Genomic DNA, 26,592 nt, shown 5'->3' on the forward strand with positions numbered 1-26,592 from the left:
TGTGTATGTACACAATAGCATCATAATACTCCTCTTGGTATGTGTATTTGTACACAATAGCATCATAATACTCCTCTTGGTATGTGTATGTACACAATAGCATCATAATACTCCTCTTGGTATGTGTATGTACACAATAGCATCATAATACTCCACTTGGTATGTGTATTTGTACACAATAGCATCATAATACTCCTCTTGGTATGTGTATGTACACAATAGCATCATAATACTCCTCTTGGTATGTGTATTTGTACACAATAGTATCATAATACTCCTCTTGGTATGTGTATGTACACAATAGCATCATAATACTCCTCTTGGTATGTGTATGTACACAATAGCATCATAATACTCCTCTTGGTATGTGTATGTACACAATAGCATCATAATACTCCTCTTGGTATGTGTATGTACACAATAGCATCATAATACTCCTCTTGGTATGTGTATTTGTACACAATAGCATCATAATACTCCTCTTGGTATGTGTATGTACACAATAGCATCATAATACTCCTCTTGGTATGTGTATGTACACAATAGCATCATAACACTCCTCTTGGTATGTGTATGTACACAATAGCATCATAATACTCCTCTTGGTATGTGTATTTGTACACAATAGCATCATAATACTCCTCTTGGTATGTGTATGTACACAATAGCATCATAATACTCCTCTTTGTATGTGTATGTACACAATAGCATCATAATACTCCTCTTGGTATGTGTATTTGTACACAAATGTCATAATTGTTTTAGCTCCTCCACCCAGCTGCATGTGTAAACATTAGCAGAAGTCATTCTTTATTAATGAGTTTTGTGTATAGTACATTTGATTAATATATTTATTATTGTCTGTTTGGGAAATGATGAATGAAACCCATATTTATACATTTCTTCTTAACTTGTCAATATTTTCATACTGTTGAATCAAAACCTTCACATATGACAATCAAAACCAAATCATTTAGTGGTTGTATGTACATTGACCAATCCTTCCATCCTTATGTACATTGACCAATCCTTCCATCCTTATGTACATTGACCAATCCTTCCATCCTTATATTGTTTAATTTGAGTGATCTAGGTTTATTTATTAGTGACTATTCGGGCCAAAATTATGAAACTAGGTATTCATCTCTGTTAGTGCAAGATAAGGAGGGCACTGTGACCTACATTACATATTTTACTGGCTTATGTTAAGATTTAGCTCATGGCGACATAGCTGTTTTGCCTTCTGTGTAAATGCTGTCCTGTCTGTCAAGATGGTAGGTCATTGTAACATGAATAAAATGTCATTCCTCGATGACATTTATTTAAATTTCTTTTTCATGCATTGCACATGCTAGAATCATGAAAATAGATGATTCCTCTCTGTTCGTGTAAGACAAAAAGTTTTATGACCTATATTTAACATCTTACTGACTTACGTTAACTTTCTGCATTTAGTTCATGGCAGCACATTGTTTGCCAGCTTTATAAATACTGTCCTATCTAGAATCATGAAACTCAGTTAAGTGGTTCATATTGATATGCCCTATTCCATTATAGCAGAAATAGGTCATTTTGTCCCATTATAATGATTTACTGGCTTGGAGTACATTTTGTTTGATGTTCATTTTTCAGTCACTATTCATGATAAAATAGTAAAATTGATGAGGTGCATTTATGTTAGTACTATCCCTTTCAACAAATAGTCTTATTCTGAACTATATTTGATTTTAAATTGAATCAGGCTAAATGTTTGCTTTCAGTTCATGAGAGACATTTGACTTGCAATATGCGTACTATCATACCTGAAATCTTGAAACTTGGTGAGGAAATTAATCTTCATAAATATTACACCCTTTATCATAAAATACAATATGATCCATGTTTCATGCTTGACTGACTTTGATGTAACATTTTATTTAAAGTTCATGTGTGTTGGGTCCTATTTACACTAGAATAATTGCATTCATACATGTAATTGTTAGTACTACTTCATTGCAACTAAAGAAGGTTGCTGCAACTGATATATCATTGATCACTAACAAGTATTTGTGTTCAGCTCATTATATATATATATATATATATATATATATATATATATATATATATATATATATATATATATACTTAGCCATCAAAGACAGAAAGCTCTTTCTGAACACTGCAGATGAAGTAGGAACAATTATAAGTATCAAGGCCAGATATTGTATATTGTTGTAGGCTACCCTCTCCACATAGAAAGTTTGCATTGTACACATTATGAATGAGTATGAAGTTAATAAATGGACTGCATGTGAATTGCCATGTAAAATCTTTGCTGTAAAGCTGACATTCTCGGCTGATGCTGGTGGGTATTGAACCTGCTAATATTAGATTATAAAACTAATGCTAGACCAACTGATCTACCGTGGTTCTCTTTTGAGAAAGAGCAATCAAATATTGCATTTATAGGTATCACTAGTAAATGAAGTATATGTTGTGTATCACATTTTGTTCATATTTTCATTAGCAGAATGACATTAAAATAAAATTTATCTTTGCTGTATAAATCTATATCTATTTGGTAGAAGGGGATAAAAGTTGGTTTATACCTGTTTAACTTCTGATTGGTATGCTTAAAAGGTTAACATGTTGGGTCCAAAGATAAATAAAACAATTATCATTAAACAGACTAAAGCCAACTTGGGTCCTTGAAACATTAGTTGCAACTTCCAGTGTAACTTTCCTGCTTCAGTTTATAAAGAGTCACCTGTATCCCATACCATTAGATTAAGAAGAGTAAGCAAATGCAGCTTATTGTCATTTTTATTTTGTGTTGCAGACATGTAATTATTAAGATCTTCATGAAATTACGATAAATGATTAAGGCATGTGTTTGGGACCACACTCATGACTACATTTAGATAATAAAGGTCTGAGTCATATAGTTCTACTTTATAAATCGCAGCGATTAGGTAAATGGAGATAAATCTTGGCACTTGTGTTCCACTACCAAAAGAAGTATAATACTGTTTTCCCATCTGGTCTTTAAAATCAAGGTAGGAGGTCAACTTACTTTGCCTTATTTAGAGCAGTTTAGCCATTTTACAGTGATATATAGCACTAGATATATTTATGACACTCCCATGTTTATGTCACAACCACAAAGTTTCATACAGTAATTAGGGGTATATCGTAGGTCATGGACATTATCACTTTCCATATCTGCCAAATAACTTCCTACTGTTGCACAGTTCAGAATTCATTATCGATTAATTTGATGACATGGTTGACAATACAAGTTATACATTTGAGTTGTGCAAGATAGATTTGAAGATGTTAATTCCTACTACCTGGTCATGACTTGTAAAATGGAACAGTAATATATACCTGATAATGGTACTATGATTCTTGGGGTTGAAGATTATGCAATCCTTGTTCATTTAACAAAACAATGAGGGCACACCTTTCCAAAGCATGGTATCAGTAACATTGCAATAAATGTAAACTATTTTTTTTATAATTATATTTCTCATGTGTCTGTCTAGAACCAGAGTTACTTACAGAGAAGTCTTGGGCTGAATTATTCCTGGACAGGTTTGTTGCCTTCTGCTGTGAAGTTAAGAATCCCAATCTGGAGGAAGTCCACATTATTACACATTTTGCTTCAAGGACAGCCTATTCCACAGTGAAGAAGGTTTTCATTGATTTTGCTGATAAGATAAATAAGCCACAAGTCCAGGAGAAGGAGCCTCCACCCAGACCACCATCACCTAAGATTTCCAGGACAAGTGATCATAAAGAAGTGAGTGAATGACAAGAATTGGTTATAGATTTTACACACTAATTTGCAATAGTTTTAGTCCACCATAACCTAAGCATGACACAGAAATTATTTTGGCATCCTTATTCATGTCCCTATGTAAGTCCAGGGACATGCCAACCAAAACCCAAGATTTAAAATCTATTGTTCGTTTTTATTAAGGTCACATTTAATACTTTTGTTTACTTTGCTTACATGCGTACCCTTTCTAGTCGAAGAAAAAGGTCGATTTCACAAACATGGGTCTCCTGTTTTGCTGATGCATAAACATAAGAATAGAAAATGTATTCTTGTTCTCATTCATAAGACTACAGAGCCATTGGAGAAAAATGAATTAGTGCTGGGTCAGTTCCATGTGATGAATACCCATAATTTTGTTTGAATTGTAGTCTCTGGTTAGTTATGTCTAAATGTTTGTGTGTGTACATGATGTGTACATGTAGTTAGGAAAAGATAAACCATGGAATTAAACAAGCTAAAATTATTTAATAATGTATTACTATAAAGTATATAACAAAGTTAAAATTGATGATGAGATATATTATGAGAGATCCGCTATCATGTTTTCATGACTAAATGTTCTCATGCTCAGTCTTGTTTTGCATTTCCTATAGGAATCTCATTCAGAAAGAAGGCAAAATGGTGATGATGATATAGATGACAATTGTCCAATATGTATGTGTCCAAAAACAGATCCAAAAGCTATTTCCTGTGGCCACTCATTCTGCCCAGAATGCATTGATGAAATGTTTAGACACAAGCCTGTTTGTCCAATATGTGGTAAAATTGTTGGTACACTTACCGGGGACCAGCCCAAAGATGGGAGGATGGATGTCAGTACTTCCTCATTATGTTTGGCAGGATATGAGAGACATGGCAGTATTGTGATAACCTATAATTTTCCTGCTGGCAAACAAGGGGTTAGTATACACCCTTTTAATAAATGTAGGTTTCAGTTACAAGTACATCTTCCTAATAAAGACATCCAAAGAGAACAAGTAAAACCATATGTGCAATGGAATTATTACTAGCTTCTGTAGATTAGGCAGCATGGAAAGTTATGGTTATCTATTGTCTTTATTGTTTTGTAAACCTTTCTTTACAAGGTACATGATACTTTAAAAAGTCAGCACTGATATATCTCAGATTCAAACATTAGATTCAACTTGGCTACTGGTGATGATGGAATATTATTTAATTCCAAGAAGATGTGATAAAAATAGGAAGTATAGAAGGTTACAATCATGCCAATTTACAAAAGTAGTTATCTAGGAATGAATAAAGATAAAAATGCTGACTCAGTAAAAAGAAGTTTAATACTGCACGTATTGGTCTGTAATGTTAGACAAAAAGATAGCCAAATAAGTTAAAGATGAGCATAAAGAACAGGTGCTAGAGAATAATATTGATGAGAGAGCAACATTATTCCCTATTATGACGAATCCTACACATATGTTTATAAAGCCATAGATAATGAAATTTAAAGATTTGCTCAATAATGACATAGAGAAGCATTTATAACTGTAGGCCCTGATATGACATACTTTTCTAAACAAAATGAATTGCTCTATTTTATTTTAATTCTTTTTGTTGTTTTTTCTACACTTATTTATACAAGTTACATACAATAAACTAACTATTAGAAGCACTGGATACAAAGTACATTCACATATAATATGACTAATTTGTCTGTTTGTAAAAGCTTAATACATTTCCAGTGATGTAAAGCAATGCTGCTGGTGTTTGGACCTTAAACAGGTAGTTTGCACTATTCATGAAACCTTTTTTGTGAATTCTTTAAGAAATTTATCTATTATACTTCCATCTCCACCTCCTGTATTATACGAATATTGCTTCCTTTCTAGGTTTAAATAATTTACTTTGAAGAAAGCATGTTGTTTCAGTCATTGATGTAGCTGCAAATATAGTGGTCATTTTTGCACATTTTGCCTTAAAAATTGTTTTAATCTTTCACTAATTGTAACTAATTGTAACTTTTCTGTAATGTTTGATTAAGTGTCATCAGTATCTTCTCTGAAGTTAGTATTTGTTTTGTTTGTTTTGGTTTGTTTATGCTCTCCAAATCTGCCAAATGCCCATCTATTTGTGCCCCTTTACTATCAGGATTGTGTAGTAGCCATTTTAAAACTTTGTTTTATTTATTTGCATACATTTATAATGTCATGTTATATATTTTTAGTCTCTTTATCAATGAAGACTCCATCTCTTAACTGTGCATCATTGTGTTGTTCAATTTATATTTCGTCTAAATATGTATTTAGTTGTCTTGGGAAATGCTGTTGGGGAAGCAGTAATAAGAATATGTTTGTCCACTCTTGTGACTTCATCTGTTTCATTTGCTTTGTTTATTTTATGTTAATTTCTTTCTCTCACAAATTATGGTGACTTGAGAAATTTGTTTCTGCCTCTATAGTCCTAGGCTATTGTTACTCATTAATTTACCCTTTTTGAAAGTGATATTTCTTTTTGATTGAATTGGATAAATTTTTATTGAGGTCTAATTAAGTTATATATTTCTTCAGCTAAAATGAACTGTGATGTAAAACATTGGAGAAAGAGAATACTCATTCTTCTGTGCAAAGTGCATCCTGTAAAAATCATATATTCTTTGTGAATTCTGCAACAGATGCCCAGATTTACTTCCATACGGTTTACGGATGTAACATTATTTCACAACTTACTATTATATGGTTTCATCATTCTGGAAGACCTTTGTCTGTGATAAATGAACACAAAGTGGCTGTTGAACAGTGGAAGACATTTCTATTTCACGTGCATTAGTTTGTAAGCTGCTTTTAATACAAGAAGAACCATTTGTAGCTCAAAAAGATTTGTGTAAGATGTGTGCATATGTTGACAGCTGTCAAAAGCAGATGGTAAAAACAGCCATACATTTTCTCGCCAAATATGAAAAGAGTGACTAAGAAACGTTTGAATATGACGGTCACAGGTGGCAAAACATGGGGCATGCTATTCTGAAACCAAGAAAAAAAACAACAAATGTTGGTTTGGTGAATTAGAATAGAGACTACAAATTGCTGGATGTAGTTGGACTGTCAAGAGGTTTTATATGTATTTTATTTCAATGCAGAAGGCATAATTGACCAGGCATGTGTCTGACTCTGCTAGTGCACCTGTCATTTTATGCCACAAAAGTGGTGGCTAGAGTCGTAGAACACTATTGCTTCTGTACTTGAGTTATCCATGTAATTAATGACAATGCACCTCAGAGCATAAAACAGCTGTTCTGAAAGACTCCCTGAAGAAGCTTGGCCTCCAAACTTTACCATATTTTCCATACATCTCGTGTGAGAAAAGAGTTTACTATTAGATAAAAGAATAAAATAAATAAACCTTAGTGAACCTAACATGAAATAAGTGTCATAGAGACAAGCCCAGTAATAAAGAGATGAAATATACAGTGAAGAGGAAAAACGAGAACAAAGTGAACAAATTCTAAAGAAGAAACACAAATATGGAAACAAAAATCCTAGTAATCAACTTGCAATAAGAACCTATGATAGTAACAATAGGTTGGACAAAATTGGAATTAAAATTGACTTAATTAAACATTTCATAAGTTTTAGGAGAAAGTATAGTTGTTTGTGGAATTTTTTATTTTGTTTATTAACTGGAATAGTTTATTATGGTAACAGTGTTATGTTGTAGCGATACAGTGGTTGCTAGTGCAAGTTTTGCAGACACAGAAACAAGATCCATTATTTGTCTAGATTTGGCTGAGTGTGGTGCACCTTTACCTGGGTTTGTTGCTAAAGCTTTTATGGAAAAGATGGTATATAAGAAAGTTTTAAAACATAAAATTTTCGTAATGGTTACAACATGCAGGAGGTCTCTTAATGTAGGATTGATCAAACAGAAGAATTTTGTAATCATTTAAATGGTAGATACTAAGGCTGTGTTTGCATAGTAGCTGAAAGATGATCTAATTGTGAAATCACTTTTACAACTAACCTAAGTGATAAAAGAAATGAGAAACCATCGATTTCAGTACAGAGAATAGATTTTGTTGTTTGCTATTACAATATTTCTAAAGCAAACAGCATATTTCTATTGCATTAGGAATGAGAATGGAAATTACTGAATAATGACAATGAAGAAAATGTTGTTGAACATTGAAAACAAAATTCAGACACTTTGTAACTCCTGCTAATAATTACACAGTGAGTAAAATAAAGTACAACTCTAAATTGGCTATGATTTAATATTCAGAAATTTATATTGAATCTGACACAGCATGTGGACTTTAAAATCTAAATATTTAACTTTCCTTGACCAGTTGACCAATTAAAAAAAATGTTTTGATAGTAGATTCTCCACTTTACTTGAGTCTTTACCAGTCAAAATTGTTTTCACAGCAGTTTTTTTCATATACATGTTCATGACCTTGATAGAAAGGACAGCATATAACAATACTTACAACCAATTGAACAAAGGAAATATAATGAGATATCTGCCTTAGAGAGAAATGTGAAAGAAATTAAGACATCTTTGGAAAATTATAATACCTTACTATCTCAACTTCAACACTTACAGGAAGAGTTAAAGAATGAGATGAAAAAGAAAACTGAGCTGATTAAAATGTTTGTTGATGACAGTATGCTGATTAAAATGTTTGCTGATGACAGTATGCTGATTAAAATGTTTGCTGATGACAGTATGCTATTGTGATAAAGTTAGAAGATAAACAGTGACCTAGTATTAACACTTTGTTGCCATCACAAACAATGAATTAATAGAAATAAGCAAAAAACATGTATTTAAACCAAAACATCAGTGTGAGTGAAACTCTGAATAAATCTATTATAACTACATATGATTTATATGTTACTGACTGAAGTAGTAACATAAAATTCATAACTGATCAAACTTTGCCATCTTTAAAAAGATAAACTTGCTGTTGAAATTGAAAGGGTCAAAGAGCTAGCAAGCAAAATTCTTAGTAATATAGATGTTCTTCAAGTTAGTATTGAAGAATTAAACAAAAAGATGAAACCAGTAAGGACGGAGTTTTATGATGCTAACAACAGAAACAGAACAAAATAATATTCATGTAGATAAAAAGACTTCAGCAAAAGAATTGGTAGAGTTAAATTATAAATAGGAGACATAAAGACATTGAAACTAAATTGAACATGTATACTGGAATAAGGTGTTTTGCAATATTAAAATCCTACAACACAGTGAAGTTCATTTAATTGAAAAAGGCATGAGAGTAAACTAGTAAAGTTTGTTTACTCAAGAACTTATACAGAGTTCTGGGTGGCTGAGTGGTCTAAAGCACTCACCTTTACTGATTACTGCCATTTCACCTCTGTCCACGTGGGTTTGAGTCTCAGCTTGGGTCATTGTGGGTATGTGGGAAAGCTGCCAGTAGCTTCCAATGGGTTGATGGTTCTTACCAGAGGTTTCCTGGGTTCTTCCTCTGCCATTTATACTGACTGCCAGGTATAGCCTTACTTACACTAAGAAATTGCATTAAACTCAAAACAACAAGAACTAATACATGGTTGTGTATTACTGTATAATTTAGAAACAGATAAGATCATGGTGGTGCAATATTTGCAGAACAGTGAAAGGAATTTAATTTTGCTAGCCATGAAAAAGGACAAAGCAATAACTTTAAAAATGGGAGCAAGTATTTATATTGCATTCAAATATCTGTAGTGAGTGAAGCAAACATGTTCTTGTGAACAAGTTTAGTTTATAGTGATTGAAGTGAAAGATGCTCTGCAAAACAAGTGATAGAGGAGAATTTGTTCTTAAACAACTAGTTCTAGTGATCAAATAAAGCAAAAATAAGATACAGAATATATATAACTATTCACCAACATTAAACAGCATTACAAAAAGTAAAACAACTTAATCCAACTCATTATTGTATTGCATGCAATCCAAGTAGTATTAACCCCGAGCAGCACCTAGATTAGGGCATAATGTGTTGAATAAGAGAAGTGTGGGTGATTCATTTTATATGACAATCAAAGGAGACTCTAATAATTAAGTAGAAAGAGAGCTTATTAGAGATATATCAATTTTTTTATGGCAGTGATGTTGTATTGATGATAGATGATTATAAAATATGTTCATGTGTTTGAAAGATGTGTGATTATGATGCAGAAAACAGATTAGCAGGGATTTTACAAGTAAAACACAAAGAAACTCAAACTCAGGAAAGGCTAACATGCAGAACACTGGCAGTGAAGCTGTGCAGCTTATCATATCCTTAAAATATTTGATTTCCTGACAGATCATGGTTCATCATACCCTTTCCTTCTTTCTCACTATTTAAGATTTATGATGACATGAGAGAAAGTATCTGAAGTAAGTGACAGTGCTAACCAGGAGCATTGTAACCTCCCTTTTTTGGATTTATTAAAAAGTGTGCAAAATTCCAATGCACTTCACCTTCTGATGTTGCTACTGAACATGTACTTTCGGTGCATTGTAGGATGACCATGTGTTGTGCATCAAAGATGGGTCACTGTGATCTATTTTCCAGGGTCTTTAAAAGTTGCTTAAAAATGTGTCCATACTTTGTTGCCGTGTTTATACCAATACTACTACATCTATTAGCATCAAAAATTTTAATTTATGCAATTGGTTCTAATGTTTCAATTGGGTCATGGGGTAATTTTAGTATTTGCAGAACTTTCCTGTCACTGCATACACAGCTTAGGGTCGTGTTAATAAAAATAGCCAGATTGAACATACTCTTTTCCTTCCTATTCATAAAAGGTCTTGCTTATTTGTCAACTCTTGATTTATACATGCTGGTTATTCTACATATTGTTTGAAGTGTGAACAGCTGTTCTAAGCCTAATTATGCAATTTAATAAAATGAAGAATCAGTCCTCTGTTTGGCAACCATGTATAAGCTGCCATTTAGTAACAATAAAATTAATATTTGTTCTTGGTGCACAACACAGTAATTAGTTTTTTAAAACATAACAAATTAAGTTTCAGTGATGATTTCATTTATAAGATGGATCAAAGCAAGCAGGATGCAGTAATCTTGTATGGAACATAATTCTGAGTGAGAACAACATACACCAGTACATGTATTTTATAATTGTATTGAATAGTACATTAAATTAAATCTGATGATAATAATAATAATAATAATAGCAGTTCTAATGATAAAATTATTTAGTGCATGGTATTTGCTCAGAAAAGAAGTTTGAAAGATGAACCTGCATACTCAGATAAACTGTGTGCAAAGGTCAATTTTGTATTTTCCTATGGGTGGCTGCTTTTGACAGGTGTGACTATTAATTTTTCTTTGGTTACATTGTTAAAGAGTGAGTATTACAATAGCTTTGAGGTTTTGACCAAGGGATTACATCCTTGTAGGTACAGATGGACCCCCATGTTCAGTGTGATTTCCATGTCTTTTCATTACCTTTGTGTGTGTGGTTGAGTTCTTGTGGGGTAAGAAATGAACCCAGAGCATTGCATAGGGGTCTCAGCCTGATATGTGTATACTATGGTCACTGGTTACATATGAGAAATACAGCTTGGGAGATATTTGAAATTTTTGTAAACTTTACACTACCCTTACTCAGGGGGACTGATACAAATTCCAAAAGTCATAACACAATCTACACTCATTGGAGTATATTATGCCTTGAATGGTGTATAATGAATTCAAGGACATTGAATGGTGTAGGAGGAATTCAAGGACATTGAATCTATGAGGAATTCAAGGACCTTTAATAATATATGAGGAATTCAAGGACATTGAATATAGGAGGAATTCAATTACATTGAATAGTGCAGGAGTAATTCAAGGACATTGAATGGTGCAGGAAGAATTCAAGGATGTTGAATGGTATAGGAGGAATTCAGGGACATTTTATATTGTAGGAGGAATTCAAGGATGTTAAATGGTGTAGGAGGAATTCAAGGACATTGAATGGTGTAGGAGGAATTCAAGGACATTGAATGGTGCAGAAGGAATTCAAGGATGTTGGTGTACAAGGAATTTAAGGACATAGCACATATATATGTACTAAGTTAGTACTCTGTCATAATATCTCTGCAATTCTTGGAGGTATAAAAGTTTAAGCTTATGCAAACAATGCGTTTACAGGGACCTTCCACTGTGTTGGTAAAAACAAATATATACATTGTGTGTAAAAACAGAATCATTTAAGACATAAAATCACTCTGCCAAAATGTATTCTTCTTCTGATTTGGTAATTAGTATGACATGACTACACAGTTCTTTTATGGTAACCTACATACATATCTATTTTATACCAACTTTCTCTGTTTCTGTCAATTTTTATTTGTTTGCTGAATTCTTCACAAGGATTATTCTCTTTCATTCAGCTTCGAATTTCCAATAATTTTTATAGGTGTATATGAAAAGATAGCAATTTCTCAATTGGACAACATTACTTATTTTGGCCATGCACACTGACCCCCTTTGGGACCTCAAAATACATTTTTAGTCTAACACACACACACACACACACACACACACACACACTTTATTGGATTACGGCAGGTATGCAACTTAGTATGGATCTCTTAGTTGTAATTAAGTACTGTTGGACCGTCTCTAAAATCATACTGACTTTAAGGGTTTTTAATTTTCATTTTTGTAAGTTAGTTGTCTCTATGCATATATATTTCAAAACCTAATTGATAAGCATCAAATATAGGTACATTACAAATAGCTGTATTGTGAATCATATCACTATCAACAATGACATACATGGATTAAGGATACACAGTATGTATTCTTTGATGTACAGAGGATGGAAAATATTTAGTTTGATTTTGTTGCCTGCTTTGCTGTCTGGAGTAAGATGATGGCATTGTTTGTTTCATTCTTACTTCTCAGGTTTATGTTGAATATGTATGACTATGTCCTAAATTGATCTCCGTTTGTTAATTTCATGTGATAATGTTGTATTTTATTTAAACATAAATAGAATTACTCAGTTATTCGTGGCTGCAAAGCACAAGATTTTATGTACACATATTTACCAATACCTTTTAATTTAAATGTTTTTCAGCCTAATCATCCATCCCCAGGAAGATGTTATAGTCAAATGACAAGAACTGCATACTTGCCCAATACACGAGAGGGTAGAAATGTGTGCAGAATGCTTAAGCTAGCCTTTGACAGGAGACTAGTATTTACAATCAGCCAGTCACGAACAACAGGAAAGGAAGGCCTCACTTGGAATGACATTCATCATAAAACCAATCCTAACCCAGGAACACAGTAAGCAACAGTTATTTATTTTAGTGCAATTGTTTGTCTGTCTGTCTGTCTCACTCTTTCTTTTAGCCATAATGTCTTAAAGTCAACTTTGTGGAATGGTCCTACATCTGGAACGTGAGATGCATCATCCATCCAATTAATACTATTTTCAAATCCTTCTTAAAATTCAAAGGACCAATGTCAACTATACTAGGCAGATAACACCCTTTCATGATGGTTTTTATAACGTATACCAATCTGACATAGAGTATACCAGTCTGGCATAGAGTTTAGCTAGCCACTAATAAAAACAAACTTGAGTCCCTTGAAGGGACTGATACTAGCTCAACATCACAAGATGTCTTTTGGCAAAAATCTCATGTCAGTATGACATTCTACATAGCAAGAATATCAATAAATGATTTTCAGCATCACTTTTTTGAGGAGAGGTCAACACCATTTTTCATTTAGAACCAACTAGATACCATTATTGGTCTTCTGGCAAAAACCCTGAGTTGTTACAACTTTTTTTAAAGAGTATTAGTGACAACAAGATTTTCAAGATGGCCCTGTGGTGTCCATACTGGATGTTTGGCTGGCATTATTTTCATTTTGAACCAAATAGACATCATATTAAGAAGTGCCATGGTGAAAATACCATTTCAGTTACTTTCCATTTAGGAGTAGCAATAAAATATCTTCAAAATGGATGCCATTGGTACCATGTTTATATTTGACCAACTAAACATATTTTAAAACCCTATGTTGATATGATCTTCCAGTTAGAAGGAGTAGTGATAACAAGGGTTTCAAGTTAGCCACTATGGCAGCCATATTGGATGTCTCTACAGCAACATTTTCATTTAGAATCAACTAGACATCATAAAAAGCTTTTTTTCTGTGAATTTTTTTATTCTGGAGGTTGGAGAAGGAATAGCAATATTTTCAATATGGCTGCCATTTAAACTATATTTAACACAGATCAGCAATATTTTCATTTAGGACTAACTAGGTATTATTAGATGTCTTTTAGTGTAAATCCATTGTTGACATAATTCAGCGAGAGTATTTTTGTATGGTGTAGTTTCATGACATGTAATGGTTTCTCAGGAATATATGAGATGGTTTAAATACTCAGCACTGAAAAAGTATGAAAGAAGAGAAGAAATTATTTTCATCTAGTTGGGCTGAGGCCCCTTGGATGGACTTTTTGTTTATTAATCTTTCTCAGAAATACTTATCACAATACTGGGCAAGAATTTGAATCCTGAGACCTAACAGTGGTTCAAACTTTTTCCAAATGAGCATGCATGCACCCCAGTTTGATAGGCATCTTTTCTGGGCAGAGGGGACATATGTTTAAAGTTTTATACAAATGTATTTATATTTTTTATTTGAAATTAAATACAATGGCCAAGTCTGGTTTTAGTCCCAGCAGCCTTGACTTTGGAGCTACTAATGCACACAAAAACATTCTGGGGTAAGGGGACCCTATACATTAAATTTCATTTAATTATCTTTTCAAGAACTTAGGAAATCTGATGAAAATAAAATACATAGGTTAACACTATTTTTCGCAATTGTGACCTTGACCTTGGAGCAGTAATCCAAAAATCTAGATTAATTTATTTGGCTAAGGGAATACTTGTCTCAGTTTTGCTTTTGATTCTAGGTTTTAGAATTTAAGTTATCACTGGTGTGTTATAAAAGCAAACTAAACTAAAAGTCATCAAAGATGGCAAATTCATTCTGTGAATGGTTCTTTTGGAACTCTTGAATGACTTTCTTTGCTGGAATTTCATATCATTTTTTGTTGAGTTATGGCATATTGTTGTTCAATACACCCCTTTTCTTACAGCTAAGTTCATTTCTTCATGACCCTGCAGAAGGTATTGTTGCAAGCAGGATTCTTTGTGATGCACCTATCACTAATAGCTCTAGTTTTATACCTATAAAAAATGTTCAGGGTAATAATTATTTTATTCCTACAACATACCTTTACAAGAACTTAACAGGTGTGTTGCCTTTGAAGATATGACGTAGTCATCTGATGTAAGCACCTGCATGTATATAGTAAAGATACCATTCAAAAACATAAACCAGGTATAAAACACATCATTCTCATCATTAATCAGAGTTATATTAATCATGCATTCAATAATCTTTGCATATTTGTTTGACCATACAAATAAAAATATCATTTTCATCTATAACCAAAGTTCAGCTAAAGATGTCTTCAATAATCTTTGCATATTTGTTGAACTTACAGGTTAACAAATGCAAATAGATCTTTAAGTTTCTAGCTGAAATATAAAGTCACTATGTTTCAATGTAGAAAAATGGTTTCCTTGTAAATAATTATGTTGTACTGCACCTCGTTTCACAACACTTTACATGTAGATTGCTGTTATGAGTAAAATGTCAGCAATAAACAGGTAACACAGTATGTACCTATTTCACATCCCATGTGACATTCATATTTTCTACCATTTGCAGTACTTCATTTGTAATTTGCCTTACTTCCTACCCCACAAATATTACAGTACCTTACTTTCTTCTGGTCATCATTATAAGATTGTTTTAATGGTATAATTTTTATTGATGCAGGTACATAAGTACATAAATATAATGTGATATTGTTGTAAGTAATTTTGCAATTTTTGAAAGAATAACTTTCATTTTCAGATTTGGTTACCCTGACCCAGAATATCTAGCAAGGGTCAAGGATGAGTTGGCTGCCAAAGGAATTACAGAGGCTGATCTCCCACCAGAATAGACTGGATTGTCTGAATATGGCTGTCCTGTTTTGAAATAAGCTGTGATGTGACCAATTGCACATGGTTATTATTGCAGTTTTAAAATATCACAGGAGTCCCGAAATCATGCATAGTATAGGAGTGCCCACTTAATGTATCTTATGGGAGTTCACATGTCATGCACATTATAGAGTCCCCACTTCATGCATCATATGGGAGTCCCCATGTCATACATATCATAGGAGTCCACACTTCATGGTTATATTTGCAGTATATACTATTAATTTTATTTCCAATACTTTGAGTCCTGCTTTACATGCCTGAAAATGTCCGTGTCAGAATCAGAAGTGGCATGTGTGATTGAGGTCATCCTCATAACTGATTGATTTTGACTCTTTTTGAAACTTAAGTAAGTTATGTAAGTATGGTTGCAGCTGACCCACAAAGTACTTGTCATAAATATAAAATAGTCCAATGGGAACTTTGTAATATTTTGGGTTTTTTTTTTTTTTTTTTGGCTTTCTTGCCAGTTTATTAATATGGATCTGACATTTCAGCACATTTTAAATCTAAATTAAACATTTAATTAAAGTTTCTAGGAATCCTGCATTTATTTGTATCTTCAAGTTAAGTTTGAAGGATTGGAATGCATATCATAAATTTCATCAGGAACAACACATTAATTCATGGTCCTATAAGTATATATCACATTTTAAAATTGTCTTCAAGCAGCAGAGTGTCAGTCCCTTCGAGGGACTCTTGATGAAGATATTTTTAATTAATTGGGTTCTGTAGATGTATTAGTCCTAACTCAATCAAATATTTGTAAATATCATGGTGCTTATTTGCTTAACAGTCTTCTCACTTTAAGTGTGTGTGTGTGTGTGTGTGTGTGTGTGTGTGTGGTTTGGATTTTTAACATAGATTTAACACTTTTTCAGTCATATTGCTATGATGTCTGCAGTGTGGCAGCTTAAACTGATGTCTGGCACTGGGCATCATGCCGCAGACATGTAGGATCATGTCCCACCCAGTCACATCACATGATACTGACACCAGGCTGACCAGTCCTAACAACAATCTCTTAATGAGCTAAGGGACTTTGTTTAGATATCAATATAAAAGAAACCCCAGCTTGTACAAAGTTGCATTTGTTGGGGACAGTTTCATGTGAATGTCTTACATTCAGCAGTCTGTTGATGAGATAGTTTTGCATAATCATTAAATGCAGGAATTGTATTTTTTTCATTTGGATTATTGTGCATGCAGTTACCATGCATAACATTTTTAATTTACTTATTGTGTAGATTTTCAAAAATATTCATTTACCTATTATGAATATTTTAATAATCCAATTTCTCCCCTCCATTGCATGAAACCTAGTTGTGTTTTAAATATGGCATCCTTATGTACACTTGCCAACATCCAAGAATTAATTGTTGTCAACTCTTATAGAAGTAAATGAATTACTCAGATAAAGTAAACATTTAAATGTTATGTTACACATTATCTGTAAATATAACTTTTAGACACAATTATGTATACATAATTGTATCTCTTAAATCACTATAAGCATTTTTGGGATCATGCTGGTTTCTCTTCATTTGTTTTACGGTGACTCTTTCTCCCAAAATAGAAAGTAAATTGTTTTCCATCAATGGTGTTTCCTATTTTAAGTGACTGATATGAATCATGTAAAATTATTGATTTGTTCTACATATACGACTACTAAATCCCAAATGAGAAAATATAATGATTTCATATCCAGATACAATTTTGCTTTGTAAATGAGCATGTTTTTAATGAAAATATTGGCATGATTTATGTTTTTTCTGTACTTTGAACATTGTCATTCAGTTTTGACATTGCTATTTACCTAGTGTATGCAGATCTACATTGGATCAGGTCACTTCTCTACCAAATGAATCAACACTGTTTAATCCTTTACCTCATGCAAGTGTCTTTGGACGCCTCAACACCATTCACATGGAAGCGCCTTTTGACGCCTCTACTCAAGTCGCATGGAAGCGCCTATTGACGTCAACTGTAAACATCAGCCAGTTTAAGCTCGTTTTCATAGTGCCACCTTTGGGGAAAACCCCTTATTAGATACTACATTCATTTCTGTGAATAACAATTACGTCAGATTACGTGGTTACTGTTTATGCACTGGTCGATATCTGCTATTTAAAGTAACTGGGTCATAATCTCCACTCTCCAAAATGGCAGTCACAGATTTCATTCAGTACTTACGAAGTTTTCACGATTAGAATTACAACTATGAAAGATTCAGTAACCTAGGTAAAGGCTCTGATATTGATGTAGGCAGCAATTAGTTTTTATAAATTATCAAATTCAGATGACTTAGTGATGTAGACACAGACGATAAACTTGTAAATTTCGAGTATGAGAAATGGCAGTTATGGTTGGTCATGTGTCCTCACTGACATGACGGTGAACATGTTCTCTCAAGATTTTAAAGCAATTATAAAAAATTATTCCTTGATAAATAATTACACAGCTTATAGCAATCAGACTTTACACTTAAATTTTCCCACATATAATAGATGTGTACCAAAAATGTAAAATGGTTAAAATTGCTGTTAAACGTAAAATACACTACAATGCTTAACACTTCGCAGGCAGGCCTATGCGTATGGGATTAACTAGGTAACAGGTGTTCTATTTATAGAATGCTGCACTTTGTAACTATGCTCTATGAGGTAAAGGGTTAAGAGAATTATAAAATTTGTATCTTGAGAGAAGATGGTAGATGATGCTTTTTGTCATTTTCATGTAAAATATGTAAACTTTAGAATCATTAAATCAACAAAAAGACATGAAAGGTCCACCCTAAAACCTTTGATTTTCCATAAAACTTGGTGCACTTTATATATATATATATATATATATATATATATATATATATATATATATATATATATATATATATATATAATAAACTGACTATGAACAGTGCAAAACTAGCATCTTACTAGCCTTTAAGCACTCTTGACTCTTAATAAGTCTTTTTCAAAGGCAAATACAAAACATAGACAAACAAATAAAACAGATAAACCGTTGTCTTTGAAAAACTTTACATGGCTATGACTTGTTGCAGATGCTGCAAGATATTTTATACTGGCCTAGAAATCGATGAGCACTGTTCATACAGTTTATTACATTTACTTTAATCAATCCCTGAAAAGCGTGATCCATTGCTGGATCCAGTGCACTTAAAAGGACTGTTATTCGCCAAATGATTTGTATTCTTTATATATATATATATATATATATATATATATATATATATATATATATATCCTAAATTCCTAAAGGTGAAAAATATTGTAATTTGAAATCCAAATTCATTTCTGCTTTGTAAATTTTTTTGTTTTTGAGAATATTCGCATGATTTATAGTAATATATGTTACGTTTTGATTAATACATTTTATATATTGCTTGTTAGATACTGTACAAATATCTGCACTAGACTGGATCACATCTCTAGAAAGTCAAGAGAATTAAAAAATAAATATTTTTGTTGTGGGGGAAGGTGTAAAGAGAAGATGGTAGGGCTTACATTTTGTCATCTTCATGAAAAATATTTAAACTTTAAAATCATATCAACAAAATTGTAAAATATGAGACATTATTTCATAACAGGACGAGAAATGATACATGGGTGAATGAATGTGCTTAATTATATCTTAGATTCAAAGGAGGATTTCGTGACTTCTTCAGCAAATATTATAAATAATTAGGAACATAATACCATCTAGCTAATTTAATTGTTTTAGCTCCCCTGGCCATAAGGTCTTATTAGTTGCTGTTTGAAACCTCTTCTCAAAATCCAAAGGACCAGTTTTGACCAAATTTTGTGGGGTACATTCTGGCATTAAGAACTTTTAAATTTATACAGATGATGACCATCCATCATCAAATATGGCTACCATTACAAGTATATAAACGTGCAGATGTCTTCTTCTCAAGAGCGGGGCCCCAAGTGGCCAAGTGATCTAAAGCACTCACCATTATGGATAATTGCCATCTCACCTCTGTCTGTGTGGGTTCGAGTCTTGGGTTTGGCATGTGGGTATGTCAGAAAGCTTCTCAGTAGCTTCTCGTGGGTTCTTTCCGGGTTCTTCCTCCACCATTTATACTGGCCACCATGTATAACCTTCTTCTGCTGAAAAATGGCATTAAACCCTACAACAAAACCTTCTCAAAAGACGCTCATTAGAATTTAACTAAATGGAATGGAAAGCATTATGGTATAAGGGACATTAAAATTTATGCCAATTTGTTACCGAATATAGCAACCATTACTCAAACTAGAAGAAAGTTAAATGACATTCTCCAAAACTGCTTTACAAATTTTAAATCATTCTGATGACACATCCTGATATAATATATTATTAACTTTCTACAAATGATGAAGATCTCGCATCAGATATGGTCACCATAAGTAAAAATGTAAAAGCCTCTAAATGGCCTCATCGAAATAAATGCTCCAAAGAATTACTGAACAGAATTTGTACAAATGATGCCAATCCATCATCAGATATTGCCACTATTACTAACAAATACTAACAAAAATAAAAAAAATTCTTTCAAGAACTTCTGAAACATTAAAGTACAAAAGAGAATTTTACTAAATTTTGAAAGAATGCATCCTGGCATGAAGGGTATTCAAGTCTACTCATTTATTGCCAATTTGTCAACAAATGTCACAGCTGTTAATAAACACTGGGAACCTTCAATATTTGTTTTAAAAAAAGAACTACTTAACTGACCATGCATGAGGGACTTTCAAATTTTTCCAAATGATGCATGATTTTTTCATTCAAATTCAAACTAATGAGGTGTAGCATCAAAATTTTCAAACAACACTTCCATTAGAAGATATAATGATTTCAGATCATCTAAACAATTGCAAATGTTGTTAACAGTAGGCAATTGCTTTTACACTCTCACAATCAGTGATGAATTTTCTACTCATTAATAAAATAGGTAAATAATGAGAAAAAGTAATGATCCCTGTTCTGCAGTGAATTACACATGCTGCACAATTTCATCAAAATCCTCCTCTCCTTTCCTTAATATCTCTTATGCTTTAAGCAATGATTTTATTTGCACGTCATGAGAGAGAATTTGAGCTGGATGAATACCTTAAACTTTAAATTACACCAAGTACCCAAGAGGAACCTGAGTATTCATAATGTCCGCACTTTCCATCGGATTTTTCTATAGTGTAATATGATACCAATCATACAAAGTTGCAGTAGCCTATGGAGTCAAGTAGGTCAAATGGTACATTCTCTGGCTTGCACATAGTGTAATCTATTTTAATTTTATTTTGTTGTTTCTTAATCATGTATAAAAGGTTCTAAAACAGGTCATTTTTTAATGTGAAAATGTGTATAGGTTTCTCCCCTCTCTCAGTCTGTGTTAGTTGCACAGACAGTATGTCAGTATTATGTCCCCATCCTTTTCTCTTTCTTGCTGTTTAAATTTGTTATTAAAAAGAAATTTGACAAGCCTCTTAATATTTTAATGCCACATTTATCAGGTTATACAATTTGTGTATTTAGAGGACATACAATACATGTGTATTGTGTCTCTGTCTGTGTGTGTGTGTGTGTGTGTGTGTGTGTGCATGTGTTTGTGTGTTTGCTGAAGTGACTTTACTTTATTCATTTTAAGTGTCTCTTAAATCTTTGTTTTTTGCTGATTGAAATCTCATGGGAAACAAATGCCAATATGTGCCCTATAAAAACTGTGGTACAGGAGTCAGATCATTTATTAGGAAGACTGATTTTTCATGTTTCATAAACCTCTCTGCCTGAAAAACAGTCTCTGTGAATTGTAGAATTTTCACATTTTACATTACTATATTATTGATTGTGAGTATTCTGATTTCAAAAGCATGACCTTTAACTAGAATTTTGCAAACTTTTTTTTATAAAACTGGCAGTAATATTTTCAGTGCCATTTTTATGATTCTTTGCTGCCTTATTTATCACATCTATCAGATTTGTTTCAGATTTGATATAAAATCATGTGTCAGTTTGTTATATCATTTATAAATTTTAGTAGAGACATGCTTTTCGTACAGAGTTTGTTCAATCAGAGATCTGCCTTTCACATTTTTTTTAGAGAAAATGCTTGAACATTCTTTTGGAATAATTTTACAATGTAAATTGATCTGCATCGTATAATGCTCTGCTTTTAATAGCATCTAAATTGTTAGAATGTACATCATGTAATGTTCAGATTTTAACTGCATACTAATTGTTAGAATCTATATCAAGTAATGCTAAGATTTTAATTGCATGCTAATTGTTAGAATCTATATCAAGTAATGCTTAGATTTTAATTGCATACTAATTGTTAGAATCTATATCAAGTAATGCTTAGATTTTAATTGCATACTAATTGTTAGAATCTATATCAAGTAATGCTTAGATTTTAATTGCATACTAATTGTTAGAATCTATATCAAGTAATGCTTAGATTTTAATTGCATACTAATTGTTAGAATCTACGTCATGTAATGCTCCAATTTTAACAGCATACAGATTGTTAGAATCTACACCATGTAATGATCAAATTTTAACAGCACACAGATTGTTACAATCTACACCATGTAATGCTCCAATTTTAACAGCACACAGATTGTTAGAATCTACACCATATAATGCTCCAATTTTAACAGCATACAGATTGTTAGAATCTACACAATGTAATGCTTCAATTTTAACAGCACACAGAATGTTAGAATCTACACCATGTAATGCTCCAATTTTAACAGCATACAGATTGTTAGAATCTACACCATGTAATGCTCCAATTTTAACAGCATACAGATTGTTAGAATCTACACCATGTAATGCTCCAATTTTAACAGCATACAGATTGTTAGAATCTACACATGATGTAATACTCAGATTCTGACCCATAATGTATAATGATCAGATTCTAACATCAAACTAATGATTAGAATCTGCACCATGTCATGCTCCTTTTCTAACAGCATATTAAGTGCTAGAATTATCACTGCCTTTATTTTATTGGGTGATATACATTAAGCATGTGGCATATAATCATGCAGTGGTAAGTGATGTTATTTTGTTTCTATTTTTAAATATAAATAATGTTGCAGTTTACACAAACTACAGTTTGTTTTGGGTTGATTGTATCAGATTTTCTCTCAGTATGTGGTCATATTCTTACTTACTCCAGTTTTATAATGTGTTGAGCATTGCTTTTATGTTCATAATCCTTATAATTTATTATATTTTACCTGCTTTTTTATTGGCTGACACATGCCAGTAGATTCCTTGATTTGACAGTTACAGACAACTTTTGAGGTAAATACGAAGTTCCAACTGTACCTGTCCAACTTTAATGCGGACATTTCCTTCACATTGGTTAACATGTGTTATAATTTACTGGTCCATAAAAATCATATTCATTGCAAGAAATGTCTATAATTCTATACTGTGATATGCCTTAAATTTTCCCCATATTTTTGTTCTTATTTCCTTCAAAAATTGTTTAGTTTATTCTTGGAAAGGATAATTGTGATTTCTTTGTATGAAGCATTTTACAAGCATCATGCTTGACATCCAGTACTCTAATAATCAAGAAAAATATTGTTTGGCTTTCTCTTGAAAAAAGTTTGCCAAAAACAATTGTGTCACAGACTGTTGTGTTAGAAATAGAGTTTTTCACAGCATTTAATAATAAAATTAATAAACTGATGCACTCATACATTTTCCTTCAATGTATTCATGAAAAAGACATAATTTTAATGCAAAGTTTATAACGTCATGTCCAGAGTTAATTACTTGCACATTTAAAATAACGAAACAATAGATTGCAAAGCGTTATCTTTGTTTCTGGGATTACCCATTCAGACAGATGAATGTTTTTCCTTAGCCTCAATATCCTTAAAATTGTCATAAATTTGTTTGGCAGTTGATGTTTTTAAATATTTGTCTTCGGATCATACACTGTTTATTTCTTGTTCAAATAAAACTATAAAGTCTTTGAAAATCACATTAATGCACAATTATGTTTTATTTAAATCAGTAAAATTTTAATTCATAGAAGCAGGAATAGAACTACAACAGAAATTTAGAAGTTCAATATACATGAGATAAGGTTATTTAAACATGTGTCTCCCTTCTGAAATCGTTGTGTCATATTTGTAATTTGTGTATGCAAACCTCATTATAGCAACGGTCTTGCACATTTCCTTATATTTTAATTTGTAAGAAAAAAATAAGCAATCAGATCATATTTAAATTACATGTTTTGATTAAAATTAAAATGGTCAAGGAGTTTGCTTATTATAAGGATGCATGAATCTGAATAATATCACAGGTTATTATCTGGCATTGTCAGTCTCATCATGAAAGTGCAGGTGACATTTTTCAGACAAATTACAAAGGTGCTTATCATCATGCTTCTATGAGTTGTTGCCCCTGAGTTATTATGCTGCACTATTTAAACTTTTTGGAGACACAAAATAAAGCTAAAATGGCTAAAATCAGACATATTACATACAGATATGGAAATCCCAAATTTTGGTACTCAACTCTGTTTTTAGATGTACATTATGTGATAACATTTAGTATGTTAAGTTTGAGCACAAGTTTTTTGCTTAAGCTTCCAAGAATACCAGGTATGTTGATTTTTAGAAAACAATCAGTGGCCATCACCAACAACTGTTTAACCAGATTTCCAGCAGCAATGATGATGATATGGTAAACTTAAGAGTATTTGTGGATTATATTGTGTGTTTTTTCATCTGCCGTGCATATTATTATACCTTAATTAAGATTCATATTTTTGGTTCAGTCTGTTCATAGTACAAACTAAAGGCTTGAAAATGTTTAATGTGATCCTTTCAGTTAGTTAATCAAGACGAAAATAAAATTAAGTTTTAAACAAAGGGTATTTACTACAAATTCTAAGTAGTTTTTACATTTAACATAAAAGCATTGCAAATTACTCTATGTTTCTAATTTATTGAATTTTCTTTGGTCACATATTTTGCACCTGTAACTTGTAATCATGATGATTCCAGTAATGTAAAATGAAATTTGATATATGTGGGATATTCATCATTTAATGATTTAGAACTGGTGAATTCAAAACCAAACATTATAGATCTTGATAATCATTTTAACTGACCACTCATATTTCAGGAGAATCTTTTGGTACATGGATTTAACATAATAATAATAATAATGCTTTATTTATGGAGGGTGACTTATTAGTCAAGGACTATTCTCCCTTGAGGCCCTCTTAAGGAGAGTATAACAATGCACATTATATAAAATAGCATGAATTACTGTTTATTTTAGCATGTTTAGTATTAAAATACTAAATTCCATTTTCTATTAGAAATACATACATGCTCATGATATTTCTTCTTAAATACTCTAATATTTTCAGCATAGCTGTTTAAAATTGGCATTCTTTTTCTCTGATAAAACTTTTTATTGACGAAATAGATTTAGGCAGGTTATGATAAACTGATGAAAACTGGACAATAATTATGGTAGTTCACAAGATGTGAAATTGTACATGTCACATAATAGAATATATTTTGGAAACCATATATTTGTTGCAAATTACCTCCATAGGAGAGTGTTTCAAACTAAATATATTCCATGACGTTGATCTTTGTAAGATTATTAGAAAATGTTGATATTCTGGTGATATGGCACATACACTCTCATGGCAGAGAAATTCTGAATAATTGATTCAGTTTTATTTAACTTGACTTTGCATTGTGTGGTCCATTTAATGACTTCCTATTCAGAATAACAGCTCTTTTCTAGGAGATGGAAAATGTTCATTAACATTTTTGTTGCCACATACTTATGGTACATAGCAACCCTCACTTGCTTGAGCTATTGCTTGTTTAAAAATTTTAATGTAATAATAGTGACGTTTTTGTTTGTACCAGAAAGAAAAGTATGGGTCTGACAATCAGGGGTCATCACTCCCCTAACTAATGATGCAGCTTGCTTTCATTTGAACTCACTAACATCTTCTGAATATCAAACTGGTTCAAATGCAACGATAACGATGGGAATTACTGTGCAGACAAATAAAGTATATGTGCTGGGGTGGTGTTGGTGGCAATCAAACTCTGCCAGGATCTCATAATTATCAAGCTGTAAGTCAAATTTGGTTGAAAGCAGCACTGCCAAAATATCTTTTATCTTTTAGGAAAGATTTCTCAGAGTTAATATATAGGAAGCATGTATTTACAAAGTATACAAGAAAGTGAGTCATCTTTTGTGCATTTGTTTATTTGTGTTTAAAGTGTAATAAAGATATCTTAAACAATTTTGGGAATTTGCTTTGAAAATGAAAGTGTGAATGATGCATGGATTTATGAACAAATCAATGAATAAAAAAAAACACTGAAAGTGAAAAGTTGTGTATAGCAAAAGTCACATTTATGTCACTAGTCTTGTTATGTATACCAAACTTCAAGAAGATACCTTAAGTGGCTTTGGAATTTTGTCCTATAAATGAGAGTTTGGACAAAGGATAAATGAACTTCAGGACAAAAATATTGTAAAATATATTGACATTGAAGAATTGTGAATACTGAAAGAACATCTACACAATAGTCTAATATGTGTACCAGTTTTCATAGAGATATCTAAACTGCTTTGACGTTTTGCCCTGGAAATACAATTTGTGTAATGGATGGATGAACAAACCAAATGAACAGTAAATGGCTTCTCTA

The 26,592-nt window shown here is 32.2% G+C and overlaps 1 protein-coding gene across 1 annotated transcript in view; it reads left to right on the top strand.

Moving 5' to 3' along the window:
• Positions 1–26,184, top strand: part of LOC149795862 (uncharacterized) — a 40,233-nt gene extending 14,049 nt beyond the window's left edge. The window contains exons 3-6 of the mRNA XM_089965785.1: positions 3,525–3,781; positions 4,414–4,719; positions 12,865–13,076; positions 15,741–26,184. Coding sequence (XP_089821911.1) covers positions 3,525–3,781; positions 4,414–4,719; positions 12,865–13,076; positions 15,741–15,831 — 866 coding nt within the window. The 3' untranslated portion in view covers positions 15,832–26,184. The remainder of the gene's footprint in view (positions 1–3,524; positions 3,782–4,413; positions 4,720–12,864; positions 13,077–15,740) is intronic.
• Positions 26,185–26,592: the final 408 nt, after the last annotated feature.

The sequence above is a fragment of the Sinohyriopsis cumingii genome, chromosome 7, assembly GCF_028554795.1.
Source record: "Sinohyriopsis cumingii isolate HCF-2022 chromosome 7, ASM2855479v2, whole genome shotgun sequence".
Classification (NCBI taxonomy): Eukaryota; Metazoa; Mollusca; class Bivalvia; order Unionida; family Unionidae; genus Sinohyriopsis; species Sinohyriopsis cumingii.